Source organism: Molothrus ater, chromosome 7 (assembly GCF_012460135.2).
Source record: "Molothrus ater isolate BHLD 08-10-18 breed brown headed cowbird chromosome 7, BPBGC_Mater_1.1, whole genome shotgun sequence".
NCBI classification, from domain to species: domain Eukaryota; kingdom Metazoa; phylum Chordata; class Aves; order Passeriformes; family Icteridae; genus Molothrus; species Molothrus ater.
Window position 1 is genome coordinate 28,686,673 of NC_050484.2, and position 27,196 is coordinate 28,713,868.

The window sequence follows — 27,196 nt, forward strand, 5'->3', positions numbered from 1 at the left end:
TTATTTTACAGACAGATTTATTGACTATATGTAAGAAATTTTTAAAAACCCCAAACACCAAGCTTATTATCATTCAAACATAAAGACTGGAGAAGAAAGAAAAATGCTAACACTTTCCACAGGAGCTAAAAATGTAAAATCAATGCAGTTTTGCAAGATGAATAGCATTTGTTTGGAGATATTCTATCTTGCCATTGTATTGGGAAAGAAGGCTGTGGAAAAGGTCAGACAACTGCCATTGTCTCACACAACCCATGTTAACAGAGATCAGAACAGAATGCTTTCAGATGGGAAATATTGAGGGGTTGAGGAAGGTGAAAAAAACCTGTATCTAATACAGTAAATTGAAACAGGTCAGATTCTCATGAAAAATAGTTTTCATCTGTCCAAAGCCGTAGTTCAAATTAAGTGAGCACAAATCCAAGTGAAGCTCTGGGTACTGATGTTTTTCAGCATCACACATATTGCCTGGGCCATCTTCCAGATGAACTGAAAACCAGCAGGGTTAAAATCCTGGTATCTTGTGTGCACTTGCTCTCTTGCCAATGTACTGGCCTCATTGAAGAAGTCTAATGTTTATTGGAGAACATTAGTTCTTTTAAAAGAAGTCCTCTTCTTCTCCCTACTCCCTAACATTTTTCTCTTATTTCAAAGTTGTCCATGATCTCTTCCAAGCAGGAATCTTCCTCTAGAAAATCTTGAGAGAATCTGGGGTTAAGGACATTGCTGTCTCTTCTGTTGAAGTGACTGCATTGGTGAGAGGCTGTGAAACTCTTTGCTCTGACCCAGGGCTGTGGTGCTCGTCCATCCTTCTACTGCTCTGGTCACTCAATATCTGCTCCGTGTCCTAAAGCCTGTGGGCTCCCGTGATATTTCGTACTACAGAGAATTTTCAGACAAGAAAAGAAGAGAAATAAGGACTCACAAAGACCATCAAGTCTAACATATGAATGCCCATACAGGGTTTGATCCCACAACCTTGGTGTTATTAACCCAAACTGACCTAATCTCAAGCCTCTGCTTCCTCTGTGGCTCCCTTGCAGAATTCAGGGATAAAAGAGGCTTTTATTTTGGAACATGCCTTCCACATAATGACACACCTCTGCTGACCAGGCTCCCCTGGGCCACAGCAGGGCAAACACTGTTCTGTATTATTCATGGCACTTCACACCTTTCCCCTCTGCAATGCTGCAGGTGCTCTTGCTGTGAACGAGGCAGCAGCAGCCAGGCAGGAGGACATAACCCCTGGGCATCACTCCCAGCTTAAACTGACTGTGAATCTTGCATGAGGCTGCAGCTGGAGGTGCCACTGCAGCACCTGCTGACTCTACAGCAGCCTAAAGGAAGCTCAGGTGGTAGCAGCCTGTGATGCTTGCAGCACACCTGTGCTGAGGGATGAGTTTGGCTGGTGCAAATATCCTGTGACTCAGCAGACCACTGGGCAGCCAAGCTATTGCTTTGACCACTGCTTTTCACACATCCCTCCTGTGGCTCAAGGATGACTACTGGGGCTTTAGAAAGGTCTTCATGAGTGTTGATCTCTGTCTTGAGGAAAATTTCTGCTTTAAGACCATTTTTTTCAGCTGCAGCTGCAGCTACAGTTGTTTGGGTGCCTTTATACCGCTTTGGCCTTCAAGACCAAGGGAGGATTTACAGAGGGGAGTTTAGGTTCCAATAATGTCTGTAGCCCACAGTGCTACTGTTCAGGAATTCCATTCCCCCAGGACTATGTGAAACACTTACCAAATCATCATAATCCCTCTCTGGAAAACGATCTCTGTTTCTGGAATGCATCTCGTAGGGGTTGTTGGGCTGATATCCTGGGTTTGCATGGCCAGAGGTGGTCTGGACCCTGGGGAACATGCTTGGTCTGTCATCAGAGGTGCTCATGTCAGAATACCCTGACCTCATCAGGCTCCTCTTCTCTGGATTTTGTTTGTGCTTTGCTCTTCAGAGGAGATGAAAGAACAAAGGAGATTTTAAAAGACTGTTTAGTGTGCCTTACTTATTAAGTCCAACTTAGAGATTTGTCCACTCCAACCTTGTTTTGAATGCTCAGCCCCATCCTAAAGCATGCAACAGATTTTTAAAGCATGGGGGTTTTTAGCTAGTGGAAAATCCTTATTTTGAACACACAGCAAAGCAGTTTCTATTCAACTGTAAGAAATATTCTTACCTGACTGAAATAACAGAGACTGCTATCACTAAACACAGGATAATGGCTCCAAACACTGTGCCCACTATTATAAGGATGAGTTCACTGTCTGGGGGGAAAAACAGCAAAAAAGAAATGTGTCAATTGATAACTCACAGTGAATATTGAAAAATGAGAGAAGGGATTTATTTTCAGGCTCCTGGTGCTTACAACATTTTGTGGACACAGAAAGATATAAATTAAGGATCTGCATTAAAGACCATCTCTGATGGATGGCTGTTTTGACTCCAGCTCTGGGTCCTAATGCTATGCACTGAATGGTTTTACACATAGTTATAGGTGAGGGACAGGAACAGCTGGGAGGATGTAGGGGTTGTTTAAGCTAGTATTGATGCTAAACTATGTAGTCAGGTGTCAAATAGGCTCTTCCCATGCCCTAGGCACATAAGACAACAGAGAAATTTCACTTTCTTTTCCCCTAACATAGTCCTTCTATAAATGAAGAATGGTGGCACCCCTAAAGGCTACCACTTTTTTGTTATCTCAGACAGATTAAGCATTACTAGGTATTTTTCAAGACCATAATTAAAAATCAGAAATTCTTATACTTACTGTCAGTGCATTCCTCCCCAGAGTAGCCCACTGGACAACTACAGGAGAGAAAAAGGGGAAAGACAGAAAGTAAGAAAAGATGATCTTTAGAGTCCCATTTAATCCAAACCATTCTATGATCATAAAACAATAATATATTTCACCCCTTTATCAGCAATTTCTCCACAAAGTGTGTTCATTACCGGTTTCCTCTTTAACCCTATCTTACTGTTACTTTCATTAAAGTGAAACAATCTGAGATTTTCAGAGTGATTGGTGACCTTGGCACTTAAAGTTTCAGGTTCTCAGTCTGAAAAATGTTAAAAGGACCTAATTTTTCTAAAGACCAGAACTCTGCATCTTTGAGCCACTTAGAATTGCCATGCAATGTCTTTAACAAAAGCCTCAGTATAAGGTCTATAAGGACAGGCAACTCTACCTTCCACTCATAGTAGTTTCTTATATTTAAAATATATCAACTTTATGGTAAGAAATGTTCAATTTGCAGCAATAATAACAACAAAGAGAGCTGAATTAATGGATATGGGGAGTGAGTCTCTGTGTTTATCCACCAAAGCAGAGCACAACCAGTCACTCACTTGGGCCTCACCAGCAAACACCCTTGTTCTGTTCTGATCCTGAGCTGACAGAAATAATTTCAGAGAGGAAACCAAGCAGGAATTAAGGTCTGAAAGTTATTAGGAAACAGTCCCCACTGATAGCAGTGCAAACACTGCAGGGACTGGAGGCACGTCTTGCTCTAATGCCTGTTGCTTACTAAACACTTCAGCAGAGCAGCTCCCATGGCCAGCCACGCTGTCAGAGCAGTTTGTGTTGATGTGGTGATGTACTTTGTCCTCTTCACTGACTCAGGGGTGACCTTGGGTCTCCTTCCTTTCCTCCAAGGTGTTATGAGTGCACACAAAGGACTAATGCCAAGGAGTGAAAACCCACAGCTTGTGACACCACAGCTTGTGACCCTCCTTGCCCTCCCCCTTGGGCTGCTCTCTGATCCAGTAGCTGCAGCCTGTTCTTCTGGCCTGCAGCTGGCCCTGTGGTAGATGCTCTTCTCCCTACCTTCACCTACAACACAGGAATGCAACAAAAAGCTGAATACTCACGCCACGCATTCTCCAGCCTCCTTTTTAAAGTTAATCATACATTTGCATTTTGGACCCTCTTCTTCATGTACACAGTACTTGTGTTTTGCTGCAGAGCAGTTTGCACTGCAAACTGTATTTTCAGGGAGAAAAACATAAGTGAATTGCAGATAGAAGATTGTTTTATTGCTCTAAACACACACCCACCCCTCTCCTGTGCTTTAAAGGATCCAAATGGTTTTTTTAGGACTGTACCCATGTAAAGCAAAAACTGAAATGTAAAATCACAAAATTAGAAATAAAGAGGCTGTGTTCAAAACCATCCAACTTCATCAAAAAGGAAATCTGGCTAGGCTGCATCTTCCACAGGCAAGCAGTGGCCTGAAGTTTGATCTCACAGCAGATTATTTGTATGGCAAACTGTATCAGTTTTAGTCAGGCATGGGACCACAAAGGTCTACACTGGATCACATCTCACTGGGACTTATTGTAGCCAGCTCTCATAACTTTATCTTGGATTTTTGAATTATTTTTTTTGTTTTTCTTAAAATATTACATGTTAGACTTTTTTTTTTTTTTTTTACTTCTGTAGTGTGAAAGTTTTAGTTTCCGTAAGAAGAAAAGAAGGTATTTCTAAGAAAATTAGGTACATCACAGGGCTTTGGAGGGTAGCTAAAATATAAACAGAGCACTCACTTAAAGACTCAAAACAAGAAAGTAAATAAAACCCTAACAACAAACAGTTCCCAAAAATTACAGAAATCATTATTCTCACAAAAGCCTGTCTAAATCCAGGTAATGCAAACCTAGAATTATGAGCAAGAGACAGAGCCTTAACAGGTTATTGTAGTGCATCATGAGACTTCCAGTTCTGTCAGCTTCCTTCAAGTAACTTGTAGAATTTATTCCCTAAATATGTCCTCGCAGAGAAGGCTGTGAGTATAGGATTCAATTTGTTCCATCCTTTACCTGTTTAGGTTTCAGTTCTTACCAGGACTTTAACAGTGCATTTAATGGCTTGCCTACTCACTGGTTTCAGTGATGATTTTATCAAGTTTTAATAATTTATTCTGCTGGAATAAAATTATAGATTTGTTCAAAGTGAAATGTGATTATGTGTTTCTCTGGCTTTCTTAACAGGATGCACATTTCCTGATTTTTAGAGGTCAGCACATTTGCCCAGCACCTTTCTCAAAAAGGGACCAAGACAGGGAAGAAGCAGATCAGTCTTTCAGGGAAAGATAAAGCAGCAAGGCTCTTACCTGAACAAGAACGATCATCCCAGTTTGTCTTTTCTAAATCAGGTTTGCATTTGCATTCTGGAAACTGTTTCTCTTCACACACTGTGGTTTTAAGATCACATTCATAAACGTCACAATGTTTTGCCTCTTTAAAAGAGAATCAGAGAGCAAAGTTGAATACTCTTTCATAGAAAGCAGTGCACTTGCCCAGTAAATCATAAACCAATTATTTAATAATTCTAAAGAGAAAAAAATTATAACTCCTTTTCTTGGGACATCAATATTGCAGACTGTCAGACCAGCCCTTTTTCCCTCCTTGCTCTTTAACAGTTGTGGTCCTGTTTCCATCACATCTTCTGACCTTTTGTTTCTCAGCCTCCTTCAACTATCTCCAAACCTTCCTGGCTCCAGCCCATGAAAAGAGACATTCTTCCTGTAAGTTCATATTCTGAAAACTAACTTTTGGACTCACCTTAAAAAAAAAAAAAAAAACAAAACCAAACAAAACAAAAAAAAAAAAAAAAAAACACCACAACAACAAACAACAAAAAACCCTACAGAGAAAAACCATAACTATTCTCCTAGTTTTTTCCACAGCTGAGCTGTGAGACCCAGATTCCATACAGTTCTAAAGAGATATAAACATTTATGGGCATGCAGCTCATTTCATGAGCAGCATTAGTATCCTGTTTGCCCAGTGTGTTGCTCTTCAGATCCATGTCCTTGTGGTGGGAATGGTTTAAAGACCTCAGTGCATGGCATGCTGTAGAGGGATGTGACTGCACTGGTGCTTTGGGAGCTCTCAGTGGTTTTCTATTTCCTTCTCACAGCTGAGGATACAGTCACCTTCAGACAACAAACTCAGGCTTTATGCTTCATTATTAGCTATGCCTTTTAAAAAAGCTGATTTTAAAACAGGAACTTATATTAAAAAAAAAGAAAAAACATCCTTATTTTAATTAGGAACTCTTTCTCCCAGTATTACACCTTTAATAATGCAAACTACTGGTTTAGATCAACAAATCCCTTAGCTCAGTGGCTTATCAGTGAGGCCTCATTTCAATTACCATGGCTTATTATGGGAGAAGTCTAAAGAGAGTTTCATCCTATTTTGCCAGTAAAATACTGGCTTATTCTCAGATGCATAATATATATCTGTATATATTTTATCCTGATTTTTCCCACTTCTTAACACCCAGCAGGTTAAAACCACCATGCCATTGCTTACCAGGGAAAAATATTTTTCTTTTCTTCTTTATACAGGGAGTAGGAAGCCTTAACAAGACAAAAGACACTAGCACTGAATTGTTGACTCATCAAAATTACCCGAGATTGAACATTCAGCTCCTTAAAATCAACAAGGCTTATGATTTGATAGGCTCCTATGCCCACAGAAATCTTCCAACCAGGTTTTAAAAATCTCTGTTTCTGCTGATTAGTTGCTTCTCTAGCAAGGAGTTACATACCCTCATAAGAATTGACAAAGGACCCGTGACTCTGGATTGCAGCATTTATTGCAGCGCTAACTGTATTTTCATTTTCATTGGAGCTCTCTTTGAACAAGTTTGTCACTGTTATATTCACTCCTGGGACCGAATTTCTGTTTTCACTCTGTTTTAGAGGTCTGAAAGGGACAGATAGGACCATTTTAAAGTCTCACATAATCCATATAGCAAGCTAGCAAAGCTAGCTAGATGCAAGCTAGATGCAAAGATGAGAGAAAATCTGCCAAATCTCCCTCCCTCCCCCAGAACTACCTTCTTTCCTCCCATAAAGTAGGTAGTTGCCAAGAGACCTGAAAATGAGTGTAAGTCTTGCTCAGGAATACATTAACAGCCATCTTTCCAGGTGTAAATATGTAGTTGCTGGATTTAATCATAACAGCACTGCTCCTTTGTGTGCTTTTGATACAGAACTGGCATTTTCTAGCTGGGTTAACCTCAAACCAGCTGCAGTGTGGAGAACCTCATCTCTTAGACCCTAACTTTCACGTGCTTCCATCAGCCTGTGGGGTTATCCAGGCATGCCGTGGAGAACCCACCCTGAAGGGTGGTGAGGATAATTCAGGGTGTGACCCCCATGAATGCAGAAGGGGCTGTTTGCCATGTAGAGGTATCTGTGCAGGCCACACACTACCTGGGTTGGGTTCAGCTCACAGCAACCTCCCTGGTGTAAGGTGGAGAGCAGCAGTGACTTCCCTGTTCTTCAGCTAAACCTCCTGCTGCCGGGATACGCACACAAACATCCTTAAGTGGCAGAGTGCTGCATTCCTTGAGGTGTTACTGTGCCCCACGTCACAACTGCTCTGCTGGAAGTTACTGCCCCCACAGCTCTGTTAGAACAACATTCTGCTTAGCTGCTTAATCCCTGGGGTGCCCTGAAAGGGTTGACACTGTGTGCTAGCACGCCAGGTTTTGCTTGATAGGGGTTAGGAAACACAGAGGAGCAGGCAGAGCTCTGGGGTCAGTAACCTGTAACAGATGGGGATGGAAAAAAGAGACATCTCACAGGGTCTACCTAGACCAGCAAGGGACCTATGCCCACAGCTACACCACAACCCATTCAGCAGCATCTTTGCTCAACCTGCCATCAGGAGACACCAACAAATGCACAATAAAATACATTTGCCATGCCTTCTGTAACAAGGGTTTTTAAATTACACTGGGAGTTCAAGCTGGGTGGCACTCTCAATGGTCACAGGAACTCAGAGTTAACTGTTAGAATTTCAGACATATCAGATATCACAGGGACTGCTAGCTACAGCACAGTGCTGCATCCTACATGGTGCTAGAAGCAGGACATACAGTGTGGGGCTGCCTCAGCCTGCCCATTTCACAGAAACACTGGGATAAAAATGGGGCCAACATTCCTCCTTTATGGGGAAGCATTCTGAGCTGAACTCATCCCATACCTTTTATTAAACTGAGAACTTAATGGGAAACAGATTAAAATGCAGTATATGGAAGTATGTACTGTGCAAAAAAACAAACAGGCAAACTTACTGAATTTTCACGATGACAGTTTCTACATAGCCTGATAGATTTATGAAGGCATCCTCAAACTATAAAAGAGAAAGAAATTGGAGTTCAAGGCAAGCAGAAACATAGCCCAAAATCCCATGAACCACTTTGGCTTCAGCAGTGAAGTTTTTATACAGAATATGCTACTATAGGTGTAGCATATATAAAATATAAAGCATATAAATAAAGCAAGGTGATGTGTTAAATCCACCAGGAAAGGCATTGCAGAAGAGGAATGGTGGGGTGGTGCTGTAGAATATGGATGGGAAGGCAGTGGAGGGATGGAGAAGGAATGTCAGGCTGGGTTAACTGGCTGATAGCTACAGATACCCTTTTGCAAACTCATTGCTTAGGAGGGTGTCTCCACAGCACCAATCTGTGTACAAGGAGGGGAAAGGGGGAGAAGTTGACCTCACAGATGGCACATGTCCCTGGGAGGCAGTGAAGGGGGATCATCAGGGTCGATCTTGTGGGAAGAAGCACTGATGAAAGCATTGGGAGCCCAACAGAATCAGAAGAAACATCACTGCTTTCCCTCAGTGAAGCAGGGAACAACCAGCGGAGGCAGCTGCCTTCAACTGCCACAAACGCAGGAGGCACCATGAGAAGAGGATAAGATGTCTAACTCAACTGGAATGAAAGATTAACTGTCTCTCTTTCTTTGTAATAAAATTCAAATTATTTTCTATGCTATTTTCACTTTTGCACTCCATTATGTATTTATTTTAGTTGACATATGATGCTCTTCTGTAGCCATATCATGAAAAAATGCTGGACAAAAAACCGAAAAAAATTTTTAACATTCTGGAGGAACAACTTTGGTCACTTTCTGAGACAACATTCATAGTAAGCAATATAATAATATGCAGAAATTGATAACCATTTTTGATCATTCCTGTTTAACATTGTGAAAATTTTTTAATCAGGTATCTGGTAGAGTTGCATATATATTTTTCCTTACTGCCAGAAAGAGAAATAAGCAAATCCACTTATTTCAACATGGCAGTATAAATTAAACTGATCATCTTATTTCTCCAGGAAATCTATTACCAGATTTTATGTATAATCATAGAATTACAAAAAAATATACAGTATCCATTTAACTAAAACACTAAAATACTAATACTAGCAGACTTATGGAAGAAGGTTGTTATTCGGTATTTAGACACAGCTGAACAGCCATTTGGAAAAGTTTGTGCTGTGTGGAACCAATAATTTTCTTTTAAAAAAATTAAAGCTGTTCATTTTTACTCATACCCCTGAGTATTATTGAGCCTTCAGCATACAGCAGAGATCAGAAACTCAATAGGCTGGAAAACTTCACTTAGCCCCACTGTTTCTGGAGAAGGAATGGTCAAAGATGGAGAGCAATTTATGTGAGAACTCCCCAGAACAGAAGTGGTACTAAAAATGCAGATATTACTTCAGGGATTCCCTTCACTTCAGCAAGAGCCATGCATGTGCTCATCTGTGGGCAAAATTCAAGTCTTTTATAAATAGGTCTAAACTAATGTGAAGCATTCTTTGAAAGAAGCAGATCTCTTATAGAGAGGAACTTTTCTAGGCCCCACATTAAAGAGTGTCCTCTCTGTCTGCATGACATCCAGTATAGCTTTAAATATATGTGGGGGGAAAAACCATTGTCACTCACAAATGCTGATACATTGTTGGACAGTTCTTGATACTCTGTGGAATTTACAATTTCAAGATTTTTGCTGTAAGATATGTTCACTGCAATGGTGCCTGGGTATACGTCCCCTGGAATGAGAACAGAGAGTGTAATTTAGAAAGCATTCAAGAAAGCCCAGTTTCACCTTAGAGTTCTCCAGCTTTTAGGGATGGGGAAATACAATGCAGAAAATAAATCAGTGCTATTTTTTTTCATATACAGCAGGGATTAGCAGAGGACAAATCAAATCAATCACAATGGGGGATGTACTTTGGCTGCCAGGATAGAAGGCAGGATCCTGGGCCCAAACAATCTGTCCTGTTTATGAAACTGAGTAACATTAAACTGTCAGCATGGCCTGAAGCTACAAGATTTTTTGCAAGGTGTTAAAGAATTTGGTGAGAAAAAATGTATATCAAGTACTCCAAATTTGCAGCTATTAAGCAGCAAATATGGTTCACTGTAGTTTACAGAGAAAGCAATTCAGAATCAACCTGCTTCTTAAGCCTCACAAGTAAATTTGAGAATCCTGCTTGCTGATCCTTAAATAAGAAGCCCTATTTTCTCATATGCTTGGCCTTCAGAAGCACTTCAGAGATGCTTTTCCACAGGACTCTGATGAGTGTTTAGCAATGGGGAAAATCAATCTAGTTGTTCACAAGTTTGCTCCTTTTTAAATCATTGCCATTAATATCAATGTCAGGCTTACACTTGCATTTTTTTTTTCCTGCTTTTCACTCATTTTAATCTCCTGCACCTCTGACAGAGAATTCACCTTCTTTTCCTAGAACATTAACCTCCTTGGCTGTCACTGTTTTGCAAGATTGCAATCTAGGTCATTGTAGGAGTGGCTGCCTGCAAAGCAAGAAATCACTCAGCAGTCACTTTCCCAGACTGATTGTGTTTTCAATTATAACATGACAACAAGCTATATGGGAAGCAAAATCCACCTGAGCAGGTAACTAAAAGCATTGATGCCCTTCTGCAACTCACCTTTGTAACAATTCTCATTGCTGTAGTAGTATCCATATTCGCACACGCAGGTGTAATTGCTTTGTAAGGAAATACATGTAGCTGAACTTCTTCCACAAGGATCTCCAAGGCAGAAATCCACTAATACCAAGATGAAACATATTGACATTAGGGTTTCTGTGAATTTCTGCAATAGCCAGTTCATACATAAAGTCATTCATACATTGAGTAGTCCATATATACTTCTAGTAAGAGAATCTACCAGGTATGTTTTAGAGAGTATAGATGCAATTGCAGAGCATATGTCTGCATATCTGGCTTGTTTAATGTATAGTAACTGTTTTCCCTACACAATCCAGCAGGATATCACAGTGAGGACACAGAGTATGGCTGAAATTCATTATCTGTCATACTGAGCATTCACAGTTCAACTCTACTTAACACAACTAAAAGCAAATCAAAGAAAGAAGGGATATCAAGGCTTGCCAAAAGCAGTGACTGTTAGAAAAAGACAGACTGCAATAGCCTGTATGTCTTTAATAGTGCACAGGTACATACTTGCCTTATTATGACAGTGTCATAGCACAGTCCTTTACTGCAGACACATCAATAAAATGAGGATTCCAAAGTGATTCATAATATATTTAAGTAATTAAAATTTATATTTCTATACATCTCATATATAGGATGGCAATTACAGTTCTCTTTCAAGATATCAAATTCTGTTTTTCACCCTGTCTTGGTTTTCAAAATTCACTCCATAAGTACACTCTCATGGCTGAGACATTTTCAGTGAAATGGGGGAAAAAATAGGAATTCTCATTCATACCCCAAAAAATAAGAAGTAAAACATGCAATGAATTTTCATTTCCTATAAGGTTTATCTCCAAATATTTTTCCAGAGAACCTAGTGAAGCCATTTTTTTTCCTGATGAAAAAGATCCCAAGCACAAAGCTACAACAATTATGAACTCCTCCAAACACATTCCACTTGCAGCAAGGCCCCTCAGGGAAGAGTGGCAGGGAGATAAAGCATTAAATGAGGACACTTTGCCTACACTGGAAGGCCCTACTGGGATTGAAAAAGGTGGGGTATGGAGATCTCCAGGACAGACAGATGCACTGTCCCCCAGACACATTTCCTGGTGCCAGTCCCACACCAGGCTGTGCCCTGGCTCCCTCCCTGCCTGTGCCCCCGCAGCCTCAGGCACAGCTCCCTGCAGGGCCACGCCACCTCTTTGCAGGGATTCTCTTGAATCCCAGCCTCCTGAAAGAGGCAAAGGCACCGAGCACAAAAAAAGCAGCCCCAGCCAATCCTCCCAAAGGAGGATATTCATGGCAACCACCTGGTCAGCTTTGTCTCTTCTGGAAGAGGAATATGGAACAGCCAAGGCAGGGAAACTCTTTCCTGTCTGAGGGGTCTACAGAGCTCACTGGGATTTGGTTACTACAAGCCATCCCTAGAAGATGCTGCATGAGCATTTTTGCCTTTTAGATGTAGATGCTGAAGTTGGCATCTCTGTTGCATCAGGACCTGTTCCATTTACAGTACTGTTATCTGAAGAAGGGAAGAGAAGAGACATGGCAGCACAGTCAAGCATTATCTGTTCAAAAAGCATCAAGCTGGGAGAGGAGGACGACAGGCATGGCCTACTCCGTGCCCCCCAGCCATGGCCCCTGGCCTCTCCCTGCTGGGCTGTGCTCCAGATCCCTCCCGGCCCATTCTCCAACACCTCAGGAACAGCTCCCTGCAGCGCCTGCTAACAGGCTGGCCCTGGGCTTCTCTTTGCAGGGATCACCTTGTACCCAGGCCTGGTGCAAGAGGCAAAGGCACCAAGCATGGAATCAGCAGCCTGCTCTAATCTTCCCCAACGCCTTTCCTTTACAACAAAGACCAGCAGGGAAAGATGGAAGAGCAGAAATTTTTTAAGATCATGCTCTGGGCAACTTTGTGTCCAGTGGGAGAATATCTCAGACAATCCCAGACAAGGGAATTCATCCCTGCTTGGGTATCTCCACTGATCCCTGGAACCTGGTTACTGCAAGCTGTCCCCAGAAAGGGAAGCCTGAAAGCTTTTCTCCTTACCTGAAGGTTGTGAGCTTGGCACCACTGGTGGCTTAGGATCTGTTCCATTATCAGTATCATTTCCTGAAAAAGGGAAGAGAAGAGACATGGCAGCACTGCCTGGCACTGACTGCTCAAAAAGCCTTGGGCAATTCTGTGTTTTTTCTCTCATAGTCCTTCTCTCACACCCTGCTCTTGGAGACCTTCTTGCCACATGAGCAGGCCCTCATGGTGGCCTTTGTCACAGGCTCATGTGGGTGGAAGCCAGAGGCACAAAGTCTTTCCCAAAGCTGGATGATCAGGATGGGGAGGTGATGCTGGCAGGAGGGATGTGCTCATGCAAGCCCACCATGGAGGAAGAGAGGAGGGACTAAGGAGGCTGCCTCTCCTCAGGTTGATCCCAGCAGAAGCTTTGACCCTTCTGGCTGGGGCTCCCCAGCAACCAGCCGGGAACAGAGGATGACAGGCACAGGCTGGCCCGTGGTGCCCAGCCATTGCCCCCGGCCTCTCCCTGCTGGGCTGTGCCCCAGATCCCTCCCTGCCCATGCTCCAATAGCCTCAGGAACAGCTCCCTGCAGGGCCTTGGGCACCTGTTTGCATGGAACCCCTTGTACCGCACAATCCACCCACCGGCACAGGAGGCAAAGGCACCAAGCATGGAATGAGCAGCCTCCTCAAATGTCCCACCACAAATTCCCCTTACAGAATGACCAGCAGGGAAAGATGCAAGAGAAGAGGTTTTTCAAGACCATGGTCTGGGTAACTTGGTCTCCAATGAGAGAAGAACTGAGAGAAACCCAGGCAGGGGAACTCCTCCCTGCTTGGGTATCTGCAGTGCTCCCTGGAACCTGCTTACTGCAAGCTGTCCCCAGAAGGGGAAGCCTGAAAGCTTTTCTCCTTACCTGAAGGTCCTGGGTTTGGCTCCACTGGTGGGTTAGGATCTGTTCCATTTTCAGTACCGTTTCCTGAAAAAGGGAAGAGAAGAGACATGGCAGCACTGCCTGGCACTGACTGCTCAAAAAGCCTTGGGCAATTCTGTGTTTTTTCTCTCATAGTCCTTCTCTCACACCCTGCTCTTGGAGACCTTCTTGCCACATGAGCAGGCCCTCATGGTGGCCTTTGTCACAGGCTCATGTGGGTGGAAGCCAGAGGCACAAAGTCTTTCCCAAAGCTGGATGATCAGGATGGGGAGGTGATGCTGGCAGGAGGGATGTGCTCATGCAAGCCCACCATGGAGCAAGAGCTGAGGGACTGAGGATGCTGCCCCTCCTCAGGTTGATCCTAGCAGGAGCTTTGACCCTTCTGGTTTGGGCTCCCAAGCATCAGGCTGGGAACAGAGGATGATAAGCACAATCTGCCCCGTGGTGGCCAGCCATGGCCCCTGGCCTCTCCCTGCTGGGCTGTGCCCCAGATCCCTCCATGCCCATGCTCCAACAGCCTCAGGAACAAATCCCTGCAGGGCCTTGGGCACCTGTTTGCATGGAACCCCTTGTACCGCACAATCCACCACCGGCACAGGAGGCAAAGGCACCAATCATGGAATCAGCAGCCTGCAATAATCTTCCCCAACACATCTGCATTACAACAAAGATCAGCAGGGAAAGATGGAAGAATGGAAGATTTTTCAAATCATGGTCTGGGTAACTTGGTCTCCAGGGAGAGAAGAACTGAGAGAAACCCAAGCAAGGGAACTCCTCCCTACTTGAGTATCTGCCGTGCTCCCTGGAACCTGCTTACTGCAAGCTGTCCCCAGAAGGGGAAGCCTGAAAGCTTTTCTCCTTACCTGAGGGTCCGGGGTTTGGCTCCACTGGTGGGTTAGGATCTGTTCCATTTTCAGTATCGTTTCCTGAAGGATGGAAGAGAAGAGACATGGCAGCACTGCCTGGCACTGACTGCTCAAAAAGCCTTGGGCAATTCTGTGTTTTTTCTCTCATAGTCCTTCTCTCACACCCTGCTCTTGGAGACCTTCTTGCCACATGAGCAGGCCCTCATGGTGGCCTTTGTCACAGGCTCATGTGGGTGGAAGCCAGAGGCACAAAGTCTTTCCCAAAGCTGGATGATCAGGATGGGGAGGTGATGCTGGCAGGAGGGATGTGCTCATGCAAGCCCACCATGGAGGAAGAGCTGAGGGACTAAGGAGGCTGCCTCTCCTCAGGTTGATCCCAGCAGAAGCTTTGACCCTTCTGGCTGAGGCTCCCCAGCAACCAGCCGGGAACGGAGGATGACAGGCACAGGCTGCCCCGGGGTGCCCAGCCATGGCCCCCGGCCTCTCCCTGCTGGGCTGTGCCCCAGATCCCTCCCTGCCCATGCTCCAACAGCCTCAGGAACAGCTCCCTGCAGGGCCTTGGGCACCTGTTTGCGTGGAACCCCTTGTACCGCACAATCCACCACCAGCACAGGAGGCAAAGGCACTAAGCATGGAATGAGCAGCCTCCTCAAATGTCCCACCACAAATTCCCCTTGCAGAATGACCAGCAGGGAAAGATGCAAGAGAAGAGGTTTTTCAAGATCATAGTCTGGGTAACTTGGTCTCCAATGAGAGAAGAACTGAGAGAAACCCAGGCAGGGGAACTCCTCCCTGCTTGGGTATCTGCAGTGCTCCCTGGAACCTGCTTACTGCAAGCTGTCCCCAGAAGGGGAAGCCTGAAAGCTTTTCTCCTTACCTGAAGGTCCTGGGTTTGGCTCCACTGGTGGGTTAGGATCTGTTCCATTATTAGTATCGTTTCCTGAAGAACGGAAGAGAAGAGACATGGCAGCACTGCCTGGCATTGACTGCTCAAAAAGCCTTGGGCAATTCTGTGTTTTTTCTCTCATAGTCCTTCTCTCACACCCTGCTCTTGGACTCCTCCTCACCACATGTGCACACCCTCATAGTGGCTTTGGCACAGGTTCATGTTCCTGGAAGCCAGAGGCACAAAGTCTTTCCCAAAGCTGGATGATCAGGATGGGGAGGTGATTCTGGGGATGCTGAGCACATCCCGCCCCAGCATCAAGCTGGGAGTGGAGGATGAAAGGCACAGGCTGCCCCATGGTGCCCAGCCATGGCCCCTCTGGCCTCTCCCTGCTGGGCTGTGCCCCAGATCCCTCCCTGCCCATGCTCCAACAGCCTCAGGAACAAATCCCTGCAGGGCCTTGGGCACCTGTTTGCATGGAACCCCTTGTACCGCACAATCCACCACCGGCACAGGAGATAAAGGCACCAATCATGGAATCAGCAGCCTGCCCTAATCTTCCCCAACACATCTGCATTACAACAAAGACCAGCAGGGAAAGATGGAAGAATGGAAGATTTTTCAAATCATGGTCTGGGTAACTTGGTCTCCAGCGGGAGAAGAACTGAGAGAAACCCAGGCAAGGGAACTCCTCCCTACTTGAGTATCTGCCGTGCTCCCTGGAACCTGCTTACTGCAAGCTGTCCCCAGAAGGGGAAGCCTGAAAGCTTTTCTCCTTACCTGAGGGTCCGGGGTTTGGCTCCACTGGTGGTTTAGGATCTGTTCCATTTTCAGTATCGTTTCCTGAAGAACGGAAGAGAAGAGACATGGCAGCACTGCCTGGCACTGACTGCTTCAAAAGCCTAGGGCAATTCGGTGCTTTTTCTCTCATAGTCCTTCTCTCACACCCTGCTCTTGGAGTCCTCCCCACCACATGTGCACACCCTCATAGTGGCCTTTGTCACAGGCTCATGTGGGTGGAAGTCAGATTCACAAAGTCTTTCCCAAAGTTGGATGATCAGGATGGAGAGGTGATTCTAGAGATGCTGAGCACATCCCCCCCAGCATCAAGCTGGGAGTGGACGATGACAGGCACAGGCTGCCCCATGGTGCTCAGCCATAGTCCCTGGCCTTCACCTGCTGGGCTGTGCCCCAGATCCCTCCCTGCCCATGCTCCAACAGCCTCAGGAACAAATCCCTGCAGGGCCTTGGGCACCTGTTTGCATGGAACCCCTTGTACCGCACAATCCACCCACCGGCACGGGAGATAAAGGCACCAAGCATGGAATGAGCAGCCTCCTCAAATGTCCCACCACACATTCCCCTTGCAGAATGACCAGCAGGGAAAGATGCAAGAGAAGAGGTTTTTCAAGATCATAGTCTGGGTAACTTGGTCTCCAGTGGGAGAAGAACTCAGAGAAACCCAGGTAGGGGAACTCCTCCTTGCTTGGGTATCTCCAGTGCTCCCTGGAACCTGCTTACTGCAAGCTGTCCCCAGAAGGGGAAGCCTGAAAGCTTTTCTCCTTACCTGAAGGTCCTGGGTTTGGCTCCACTGGTGGGTTAGGATCTTTTCCATTTTCAGTATCGTTTCCTGAAGAACGGAAGAGAAGAGACATGGCAGCACTGCCTGGCACTGACTGCTTCAAAAGCCTAGGGCAATTCGGTGCTTTTTCTCTCATAGTCCTTCTCTCACACCCTGCTCTTGGAGTCCTCCCCACCACATGTGCACACCCTCATAGTGGCCTTTGTCACAGGCTCATGTGGGTGGAAGTCAGATTCACAAAGTCTTTCCCAAAGTTGGATGATCAGGATGGGGAGGTGATTCTAGAGATGCTGAGCACATCCCCCCCAGCATCAAGCTGGGAGTGGACGATGACAGGCACAGGCTGCCCCATGGTGCTCAGCCATAGTCCCTGGCCTTCACCTGCTGGGCTGTGCCCCAGATCCCTCCCTGCCCATGCTCCAACAGCCTCAGGAACAAATCCCTGCAGGGCCTTGGGCACCTGTTTGCATGGAACCCCTTGTACCGCACAATCCACCCACCGGCACAGGAGATAAAGGCACCAAGCATGGAATGAGCAGCCTCCTCAAATGTCCCACCACACATTCCCCTTGCAGAATGACCAGCAGGGAAAGATGCAAGAGAAGAGGTTTTTCAAGATCATAGTCTGGGTAACTTGGTCTCCAGTGGGAGAAGAACTGAGAGAAACCCAGGCAGGGGAACTCCTCCTTGCTTGGGTATCTCCAGTGCTCCCTGGAACCTGCTTACTGCAAGCTGTCCCTAGAAGGGGAAGCCTGAAAGCTTTTCTCCTTACCTGAAGGTCCTGGGTTTGGCTCCACTGGTGGGTTAGGATCTTTTCCATTTTCAGTATCGTTTCCTGAAGAACGGAAGAGAAGAGACATGGCAGCACTGCCTGGCACTGACTGCTCAAAAAGCCTTGGGCAATTCTGTGGTTTTTCCTCATAGTCCTTCTCTCACACCCTGATATTGGATTCCTCCTCACCACATCTGCCCTCCTACATGGTGGCCTTTGGTGCAGACTCATGTTGGTGGAAGCCAGAGGCACAAAGTCTTTCCCTAAGCAGGGTGATCAGGATGGGGAGGTGATGCTGGCAGGAGGGATGTGCTCATGCAAGCCCACCATGGAGGAAGAGCTGAGGGACTAAGGAGGCTGCCCCTCCTCAGGGTGATCCCAGCAGAAGCTTCGACCCTTCTGGCTGGGGCTCCCCAGCAACCAGCCGGGAACGGAGGATGACAGGCACAGGCTGCCCCGTGGTGCCCAGCCATTGCCCCCGGCCTCTCCCTGTTGGGCTGTGCCCCAGATCCTTCCCTGCCCATGCTCCAATAGCCTCAGGAACAGCTCCCTGCAGGGCCTTGGGCACCTGTTTGCATGGAACCCCTTGTACCGCACAATCCACCCACCGGCACAGGAGGCAAAGGCACCAAGCATGGAATGAGCAGCCTCCTCAAATGTCCCACCACAAATTCCCCTTGCAGAATGACCAGCAGGGAAAGATGCAAGAGAAGAGGTTTTTCAAGATCATAGTCTGGGTAACTTGGTCTCCAATGAGAGAAGTACTGAGAGAAACCCAGGCAGGGGAACTCCTCCCTGCTTGGGTATCTGCAGTGCTCCCTGGAACCTGCTTACTGCAAGCTGTCCCCAGAAGGGGAAGCCTGAAAGCTTTTCTCCTTACCTGAAGGTCCTGGGTTTGGCTCCACTGGTGGGTTAGGATCTTTTCCATTTTCAGTATCGTTTCCTGAAAAAGGGAAGAGAAGAGACATGGCAGCACTGCCTGGCACTGACTGCTCAAAAAGCCTTGGGCAATTCTGTGGTTTTTCTCTTATAGTCCTTCTCTCACACCCTGCTATTGGAGTCCTCCTTACCAGTAGCAGGTTTGAAGCCTCCCTGCCTTTCTCCTCCAGGTGATAAATGCTGTGTTGGAGGCTCCCTGCAGAAGCACTGGCTCTCAGAGCAGGCTCTGAGGCATCCCAGGCACGAGCACACAGCCTCTGCACTCAGCACTGCAAGAGCATCCTTTAAAACTCCATCTGTACTCTGACAGAGCACTGGAAGGATGACTGCCTTTGGTAACACACACTCCAGTACTCTAACAGATTCTGACAGCAGGCTATTTCTATTCCAGGAATGCTTCTGCTGCATCCTCATCACCAGTGTCTAGGCCCATCAGACTGGGCACAGTCTCCACATCTGCACTCCCACATGGTGGCCTTTGGCACAGACTCGTGTGGGTCGAAGCCAGAGGCACAAAGTCTTTCTCCATGCTGGGCCATCGTGATGGGGAGGTGGCCTGCTGGCAGGAGGGATGTGCTCATGCAAGCCCACCATGGAGGAAGATGTGAGGGACTAAGGAGGCTGCCCCTCCTCAGGGTGATCCCAGCAGAAGCTTTGACCCTTCTGGCTGGGACTCCCCAGCAACCAGCCGGGAACAGAGGATGACAGGCACAGGCTGCCCCGTGGTGCCCAGCCATTGCCCCCGGCCTCTCCCTGCTGGGCTGTGCCCCAGATCCCTCCCTGCCCATGCTCCAACAGCCTCAGGAACAGCTCCCTGCAGGGCCTTGGGCACCTGTTTGCATGGAACCCCTTGTACCGCACAATCCACCCACCGGCACAGGAGATAAAGGCACCAAGCATGGAATGAGCAGCCTCCTCAAATGTCCCACCACACATTCCCCTTGCAGAATGACCAGCAGGGAAAGATGCAAGAGAAGAGGTTTTTCAAGATCATAGTCTGGGTAATTTGGTCTCCATTGGGAGAAGAACTGAGAGAAACCCAGGCAGGGGAACTCCTCCCTGCTTGGGTATCTGCAGTGCTCCCTGGAACTTGCTTACTGCAAGCGGTCCCCAGAAGGGGAAGCCTGAAAGCTTTTCTCCTTACCTGAAGGTCCAGGGTTTGGCTCCACTGGTGGGTTAGGATCTTTTCCATTTTCAGTATCGTTTCCTGAAGAACGGAAGAGAAGAGACATGGCAGCACTGCCTGGCACTGACTGCTCAAAAAGCCTTGGGCAATTCTGTGGTTTTTCCTCATAGTCCTTCTCTCACACCCTGATATTGGACTCCTCCTCACCACATCTGCACTCCCACATGGTGGCCTTTGGTGCAGACTCATGTTGGTGGAAGCCAGAGGCACAAAGTCTTTCCCTAAGCAGGGTGATCAGGATGGGGAGGTGATGCTGGCAGGAGGGATGTGCTCATGCAAGCCCACCATGGAGGAAGAGCTGAGGGACTAAGGAGGCTGCCCCTCCTCAGGGTGATCCCAGCAGAAGCTTTGACCCTTCTGGCTGGGACTCCCCAGCAACCAGCCGGGAACGGAGGATGACAGGCACAGGCTGCCCCGTGGTGCCCAGCCATTGCCCCCAGCCTCTCCCTGCTAGGCTGTGCCCCAGATCCCTCCCTGCCCATGCTCCAACAGCCTCAGGAACAGCTCCCTGCAGGGCCTTGGGCACCTCTTTGCATGGAACCCCTTGTACCGCACAATCCACCCACCGGCACAGGAGATAAAGGCACCAAGCATGGAATGAGCAGCCTCCTCAAATGTCCCACCACACATTCCCCTTGCAGAATGACCAGCAGGGAAAGATGCAAGAGAAGAGGTTTTTCAAGATCATAGTCTGGGTAACTTGGTCTCCAGTGGGAGAAGAACTGAGAGAAACCCAGGCAGGGGAACTCCTCCCTGCTTGGGTATCTGCAGTGCTCCCTGGAACCTGCTTACTGCAAGCTGTCCCCAGAAGGGGAAGCCTGAAAGCTTTTCTCCTTACCTGAAGGTCCTGGGTTTGGCTCCACTGGTGGGTTAGGATCTTTTCCATTTTCAGTATCGTTTCCTGAAGAACGGAAGAGAAGAGACATGGCAGCACTGCCTGGCACTGACTGCTCAAAAAGCCTTGGGCAATTCTGTGTTTTTTCTCTCATAGTCCTTCTCTCACACCCTGCTCTTGGAGACCTTCTTGCCACATGAGCACACCCTCATGGTGGCCTTTGTCACAGGCTCATGTGGGTGGAAGCCAGAGGCACAAAGTCTTTCCCAAAGCTGGATGATCAGGATGGGGAGGTGATGCTGGCAGGAGGGATGTGCTCATGCAAGCCCACCATGGAGGAAGAGCTGAGGGACTAAGGAGGCTGCCTCTCCTCAGGTTGATCCCAGCAGAAGCTTTGACCCTTCTGGCTGGGGCTCCCCAGCAACCAGCCAGGAACGGAGGATGATAAGCACAATCTGCCCCATGGTGCCCAGCCATGGCCCCTGGCCTCTCCCTGTTGGGCTGTGCCCCAGATCCCTCCCTGCCCATGCTCCAACAGCCTCAGGAACAAATCCCTGCAGGGCCTTGGGCACCTGTTTGCATGGAATCCCTTGTACCGCACAATCCACACACCGGCACAGGAGATAAAGGCACCAAGCATGGAATGAGCAGCCTCCTCAAATGTCCCACCACAAATTCCCCTTGCAGAATGACCAGCAGGGAAAGATGCAAGAGAAGAGGTTTTTCAAGATCATAGTCTGGGTAACTTGGTCTCCAGGGAGAGAAGAACTGAGAGAAACCCAGGCAGGGGAACTCCTCCCTGCTTGGGTATCTGCAGTGCTCCCTGGAACCTGCTTACTGCAAGCTGTCCCCAGAAGGGGAAGCCTGAAAGCTTTTCTCCTTACCTGAAGGTCCTGGGTTTGGCTCCACTGGTGGGTTAGGATCTTTTCCATTTTCAGTATCGTTTCCTGAAGAACGGAAGAGAAGAGACATGGCAGCACTGCCTGGCACTGACTGCTCCAAAAGCCTTGGGCAATTCTGTGGTTTTTCTCTTATAGTCCTTCTCTCACACCCTGCTATTGGAGTCCTCCTTACCAGTAGCAGGTTTGAAGCCTCCCTGCCTTTCTCCTCCAGGTGATAAATGCTGTGTTGGAGGCTCCCTGCAGAAGCACTGGCTCTCAGAGCAGGCTCTGAGGCATCCCAGGCACGAGCACACAGCCTCTGCACTCAGCACTGCAAGAGCATCCTTTAAAACTCCATCTGTACTCTGACAGAGCACTGGAAGGATGACTGCCTTTGGTAACACACACTCCTGTACTCTAATAGATTCTGACAGCAGGCTATTTCTATTCCAGGAATGCTTCTGCTGCATCCTCATCACCAGTGTCTAGGCCCATCAGACTGGGCACAGTCTCCACATCTGCACTCCCACATGGTGGCCTTTGGCACAGACTCGTGTGGGTCGAAGCCAGAGGCACAAAGTCTTTCTCCACGCTGGGCCATCCTGATGGGGAGATGGCCTGCTGGCAGGAGGGATGTGCTCATGCAAGCCCACCATGGAGGAAGAGCTGAGGGACTGAGGAGGCTGCCCCTCCTCAGGGTGATCCCAGCAGGAGCTTTGACCCTTCTGGCTGGGGCTCCCCAGCAACCAGCCGGGAACAGAGGATGACAGGCACAGGCTGGCCCGTGGTGCCCAGCCATTGCCCCCGGCCTCTCCCTGCTGGGCTGTGCCCCAGATCCCTCCCTGCCCATGCTCCAACAGCCTCAGGAACAGCTCCCTGCAGGGCCTTGGGCACCTCTTTGCATGGAACCCCTTGTACCGCACAATCCACCCACCGGCACAGGAGATAAAGGCACCAAGCATGGAATGAGCAGCCTCCTCAAATGTCCCACCACACATTCCCCTTGCAGAATGACCAGCAGGGAAAGATGCAAGAGAAGAGGTTTTTCAAGATCATAGTCTGGGTAACTTGGTCTCCAGTGGGAGAAGAACTGAGAGAAACCCAGGCAGGGGAACTCCTCCCTGCTTGGGTATCTGCAGTGCTCCCTGGAACCTGCTTACTGCAAGCTGTCCCTAGAAGGGGAAGCCTGAAAGCTTTTCTCCTTACCTGAAGGTCCTGGGTTTGGCTCCACTGGTGGGTTAGGATCTTTTCCATTTTCAGTATCCTTTCCTGAAGAACGGAAGAGAAGAGACATGGCAGCACTGCCGAGCACTGACTGCTCAAAAAGCCTTGGGCAATTCTGTGGTTTTTCCTCATAGTCCTTCTCTCACACCCTGATATTGGACTCCTCCTTACCACATCTGCACTCCCACATGGTGGCCTTTGGTGCAGACTCATGTGGGTGGAAGCCAGAGGCACAAAGTCTTTCCCTAAGCAGGGTGATCAGGATGGGGAGGTGATGCTGGCAGGAGGGATGTGCTCATGCAAGCCCACCATGGAGGAAGAGCTGAGGGACTGAGGATGCTGCCTTCTCCTCAGGGTGATCCCAGCAGAAGCTTTGACCCTTCTGGCTGGGGCTCCCCAGCAACCAGCCGGGAACGGAGGATGACAGACACAGGCTGCCCCGTGGTGCCCAGCCATGTCCCCTGGCCTCTCCCTGCTGGGCTGTGCCCCAGATCCCTCCCTGCCCATGCTCCAACAGCCTCAGGAACAGCTCCCTGCAGGGCCTTGGGCACCTCTTTGCATGGATTACATTGTCCTCAGGCCTCCTGTGAGAGGCAAAGGCACCAAGCATGAAAAGAGCAGCCTGCTCTAATCTTCCCCAACTTATTTGCTTTACAACAAAGACCAGCAGGGAAAGATGGAAGAGTGGAAGTTATTCAAGGCCAGGATCTGGGTAACTTGGTTTCCAGTAGGAGAAGAACTGAGAGAAACCCAGGCAGGGGAACTCCTCCCTGCTTGCGTATCTGCAGTGCTCCCTGGAACCTGCTTACTGCAAGCTGTCCCCAGAAGGGGAAGCCTGAAAGCTTTTCTCCTTACCTGAAGGTTCCAAGGGTATGTCCACTGGTGAGTCAGTATCTCTTTCATTATCAGCACCGTTTTCTGAAGAAGAGACGAGAAGAGACATGGCAGCACGGCCTAGCATTGTCTGTTGAAAAAGCCTTGGGCAATTCTGTGTGTGTAGGCCATGTCCTGAGCAGGAAAATGCTGTGGATCTTTGTGGGGCTGAGCAGTCAAATTCCTGAGCCCCCTTGCCCAGCCTCTTGGCTCTCCCTAGCTGAGGTGCCTGTGTCCCCTGATGTGTCCTTAACCCCCTTGTCCCCCAGGGCAGTGCTTGTACACAAGGACCTCACTCACTCTGTAGTGTCCCCTGCTTGATGGCCCGTGCTGTGTCAGCCAAAGCTGTCACTTCCAGTGGTAACCAGCCTCAGTCATCTCTGCAGGATCTGGTCACAGGATTCCCCTGGGCATCTCTACAGGGATCCCCCTCTATCCAGGCCTGATGCAGGAGGTAAATGTGCCAAGCACAGAAAGAGCTGCCTCCTCAACTCTCACCCAGTGCTTCCTCCTTGCAGCAAAGAGCAGCAGGGAAATATGGACTTGTGGAGGGTATTCACAGCCTTGATCTGGGTACATCTGTCTCCCCTGGGAGAGGAATTCAGGGAAACCTCTATGGGGACTTCAGAGCTCCCTGGGACTGTTCCCAGAAGGGGTTGTCTGAAAGCTTTGCTCCTTACCTGTAGTTATTGTGCTTGGTGTCACTGTTGTGCCAGCAGATGTTTCAGCAGGGGCTTCTGATGGAGGGAAAAGAAAAGAGATGGCAGCACTAGGGAACTCTTTGCACACAGGACAATTGTTGAGTAAACAGGTCTGGGAGGAGCTGTGTGTGTGGCTGAGCAGCCCCACCTCTGGGCAGGCTTACCCTGCCTTTTGTCAGCCCCAGGCCTCGAGCTGTGCTGTAACAGATTCCTGTGGACATTGACAGCAGGCTATTTCTATTCCAGGCATGCTCCTTCTGCTACAGCATCACCTGGAGTATCAAGACCTTCTTTTTCTGGACTACAGCTCTATGCATTCCTGACAGAATACATTATTTTTTTCTCTTTCTATTCCTTCCCTGCCATTATTATTTTTGGTTAATATCAGCAAATTGGTGAAAATACTTCCTCAAACTTTGGTACCAGCCTTTGTTATTGCTTTTATTTTTCCAAAATATTCTAGTTGTTTATTTTTAAGTTGTTGGGTGTTTCTTTATTTAACCTGTGTCATTCTCAACTCTCGAGAAAAGGAATGAGTTCAGGTTTGAGGGGTTTGATTGTTTTGTTTTTCATAGATGTAAGAAGGATAAACCAGCCTTGCTGATAAATGTGTGATACTGACAAATGGCCGGTTTGCATCATGTAATCTAACTTTAATCTGAATTAGTTAATTATTATTATTAACTATTATTAAATAATCATTAATTTACAAGTTAAGAATAAACTTATTTACTCTGCGTGAATGCTGCTGCAAGCATAATTTTATCAAAAGCATTAAAAGCATGCAGCTGAAAGACTAATGTATTTGTGGCTAAAATCCATGTCACTATCACAGTCTGCACATCTCAGCAGACATTTGAAAAATAGACCCCACTTTTCTAGAGCTTTATAGGGCTTTGAAAATCCTAAGTGAGGAAAATCTTCTACACTTTTTTCTGATTGAAAATACATCTCACATAGAAAAGGCACATGCAAAAGACAAGTAATCCATTAGCCTCCTCTAGGTGAAGGGGAACATGAGCAATTGTGGCAGTTCCCTGCCAGGTCTCTTGCCTCCACTGGTCATTGAGTTCTATAAACAGTATTATTTGTTCCCCAGTTAGTATAAATGGGTATTTTTCCTATAACCGTGATAATATGAATCTCTGCTGGCCACAGGCAATGGATGTTGGAACAGCAACTTGTTTCAGAAGCAGCTTTTTTTACAGCTGCTAGAGCTGGGAGGCTCTGGCTAGCCATCGTCCAGGAGTACCCTTTGGACTCAGGAAGAACAGCATCCATGGTGCCAGCAGAGTGCATGAGCTGCAATTGAACCTTCTGGATGGACCTGACAAAGGTAAGCTGAGCAAAGGTGGCTAATTTATGGCTCTATTTGCCTAGATCTAACCTTCTATGTATGGAAACAGGATGTGTTAATGGGCTTGGGCATTACCACTGTGATAAAGAAATGGATGTTACCACCAAGGATATACAATAGCAGAGACATCTGGCTGCTGAGCAGGGCAGGGCCTTTGCCAGTACTATTCAAATGGACACATCCTGCAAAGCTTTTACAATATTTGCTTAGAATGAAAAAGGTTTCTGGGCAGATCTATCCTGATGCAAAGTCAGATCAAGTGAAAAATGGGTATTGCTTTCAGTAAGTCTTGGCACAAGAATTTTCACATCTTGCTATTGCCTACAAGCCTCCAACCAGGAAACCAACCAACAGACCATCTTGAAGACTTCTATGTTTATGATTTACAGCTAAAAATTGGTCTGTAGCACACTATGGATGTTGCTGAAAACACATTTGTTCATTCACAGTAGGCAACAGAGACCCACAACCATCTGCCACCAGTTGCAAGCTTAACAGGTCTTAATTCAGCTGGTTACTCTGCAATCTTTGTATTAGCTAGGAATTCCTGTACTCTCACAGCTTCAAGCTGCTACAAAACTCTTCATAGAGATGCTTTATTCCTGCTAATGTCTTCATCCCCTCATACCTCTCACTGAGTATCAGGAAAAGGCACGTTTAGCTATAGGCTATGGCCCACAACTACCAACTTTGGCACAATGCCAGAAAATGTACTAAATGGCTTAAGGAATGACACCTTTAGTTTGGAGAGACTATGGTGCAACCCTCTTGAAAGCTGGCGGTGATGTTTCCATTAATTTATTTCAAAAGGAAATAACAAACGCTCAGTGAGCCGGCTCAGAGGGAGCTGCTTTCCAGACAGGTTGGTTAAGGAGCCTCTGGCCAAAAGGGTACCGGGGTGGAACAGTTGCACCTTTTGTTATGACTGTAACAGAGCTTGAATTACCTGGGTTTAGTATGAAAGTCCTGAAAACTGCTCTTGGCTGAATTAGGTTAATCATAAGCAGCAGTGATCTTCTATTGTTCTGCGAACAAGGAAAGCCACTGGCTTACAGTGACATCTTTCATCATTAATTAATCAAAATCTAGACATGCTGAATTGTGTATCACAACTGGCTTCTCAACAGCTGCTGAAAGTACTAGAAAAATCCATTCACTGCCACACAATAGCTGCCTTGATAAATCACAAAACAGAAGATAGTGGTTCTTACCTTTCAAAAGGCTCAGCACCAGGCCGAGGCACACAGCGAAGAACACAGAGCGTCTCATTGCCACTTCTGGTGCTGCTGCCACTTGCTGCTAAGCCTAAGGGAAAGTGCCTTTCTCTTCTGGCGTCAGCTCATTTAAGGTCCCAGCCACAG

The 27,196-nt window shown here is 47.2% G+C and overlaps 1 protein-coding gene across 1 annotated transcript; it reads right to left on the bottom strand.

Moving 5' to 3' along the window:
- On the bottom strand, positions 1–27,196 carry MUC13 (mucin 13, cell surface associated). The gene is made up of 25 exons (XM_036386844.1): positions 27,047–27,196; positions 24,458–24,514; positions 23,760–23,822; positions 22,887–22,949; positions 21,684–21,746; positions 20,803–20,865; positions 19,923–19,985; positions 18,720–18,782; positions 17,840–17,902; positions 17,053–17,115; positions 16,266–16,328; positions 15,477–15,539; positions 14,597–14,659; positions 13,716–13,778; positions 12,835–12,897; positions 10,770–10,889; positions 9,759–9,865; positions 8,090–8,148; positions 6,554–6,711; positions 5,109–5,234; positions 3,868–3,979; positions 2,768–2,805; positions 2,177–2,264; positions 1,744–1,948; positions 1–879 (listed from the first exon to the last, which is right to left on the bottom strand). The coding sequence occupies exons 1-25, from the start codon at positions 27,102–27,104 to the stop codon at positions 829–831; spliced, it is 1,998 nt and encodes a 665-aa protein (XP_036242737.1). The 5' UTR covers positions 27,105–27,196; the 3' UTR covers positions 1–828.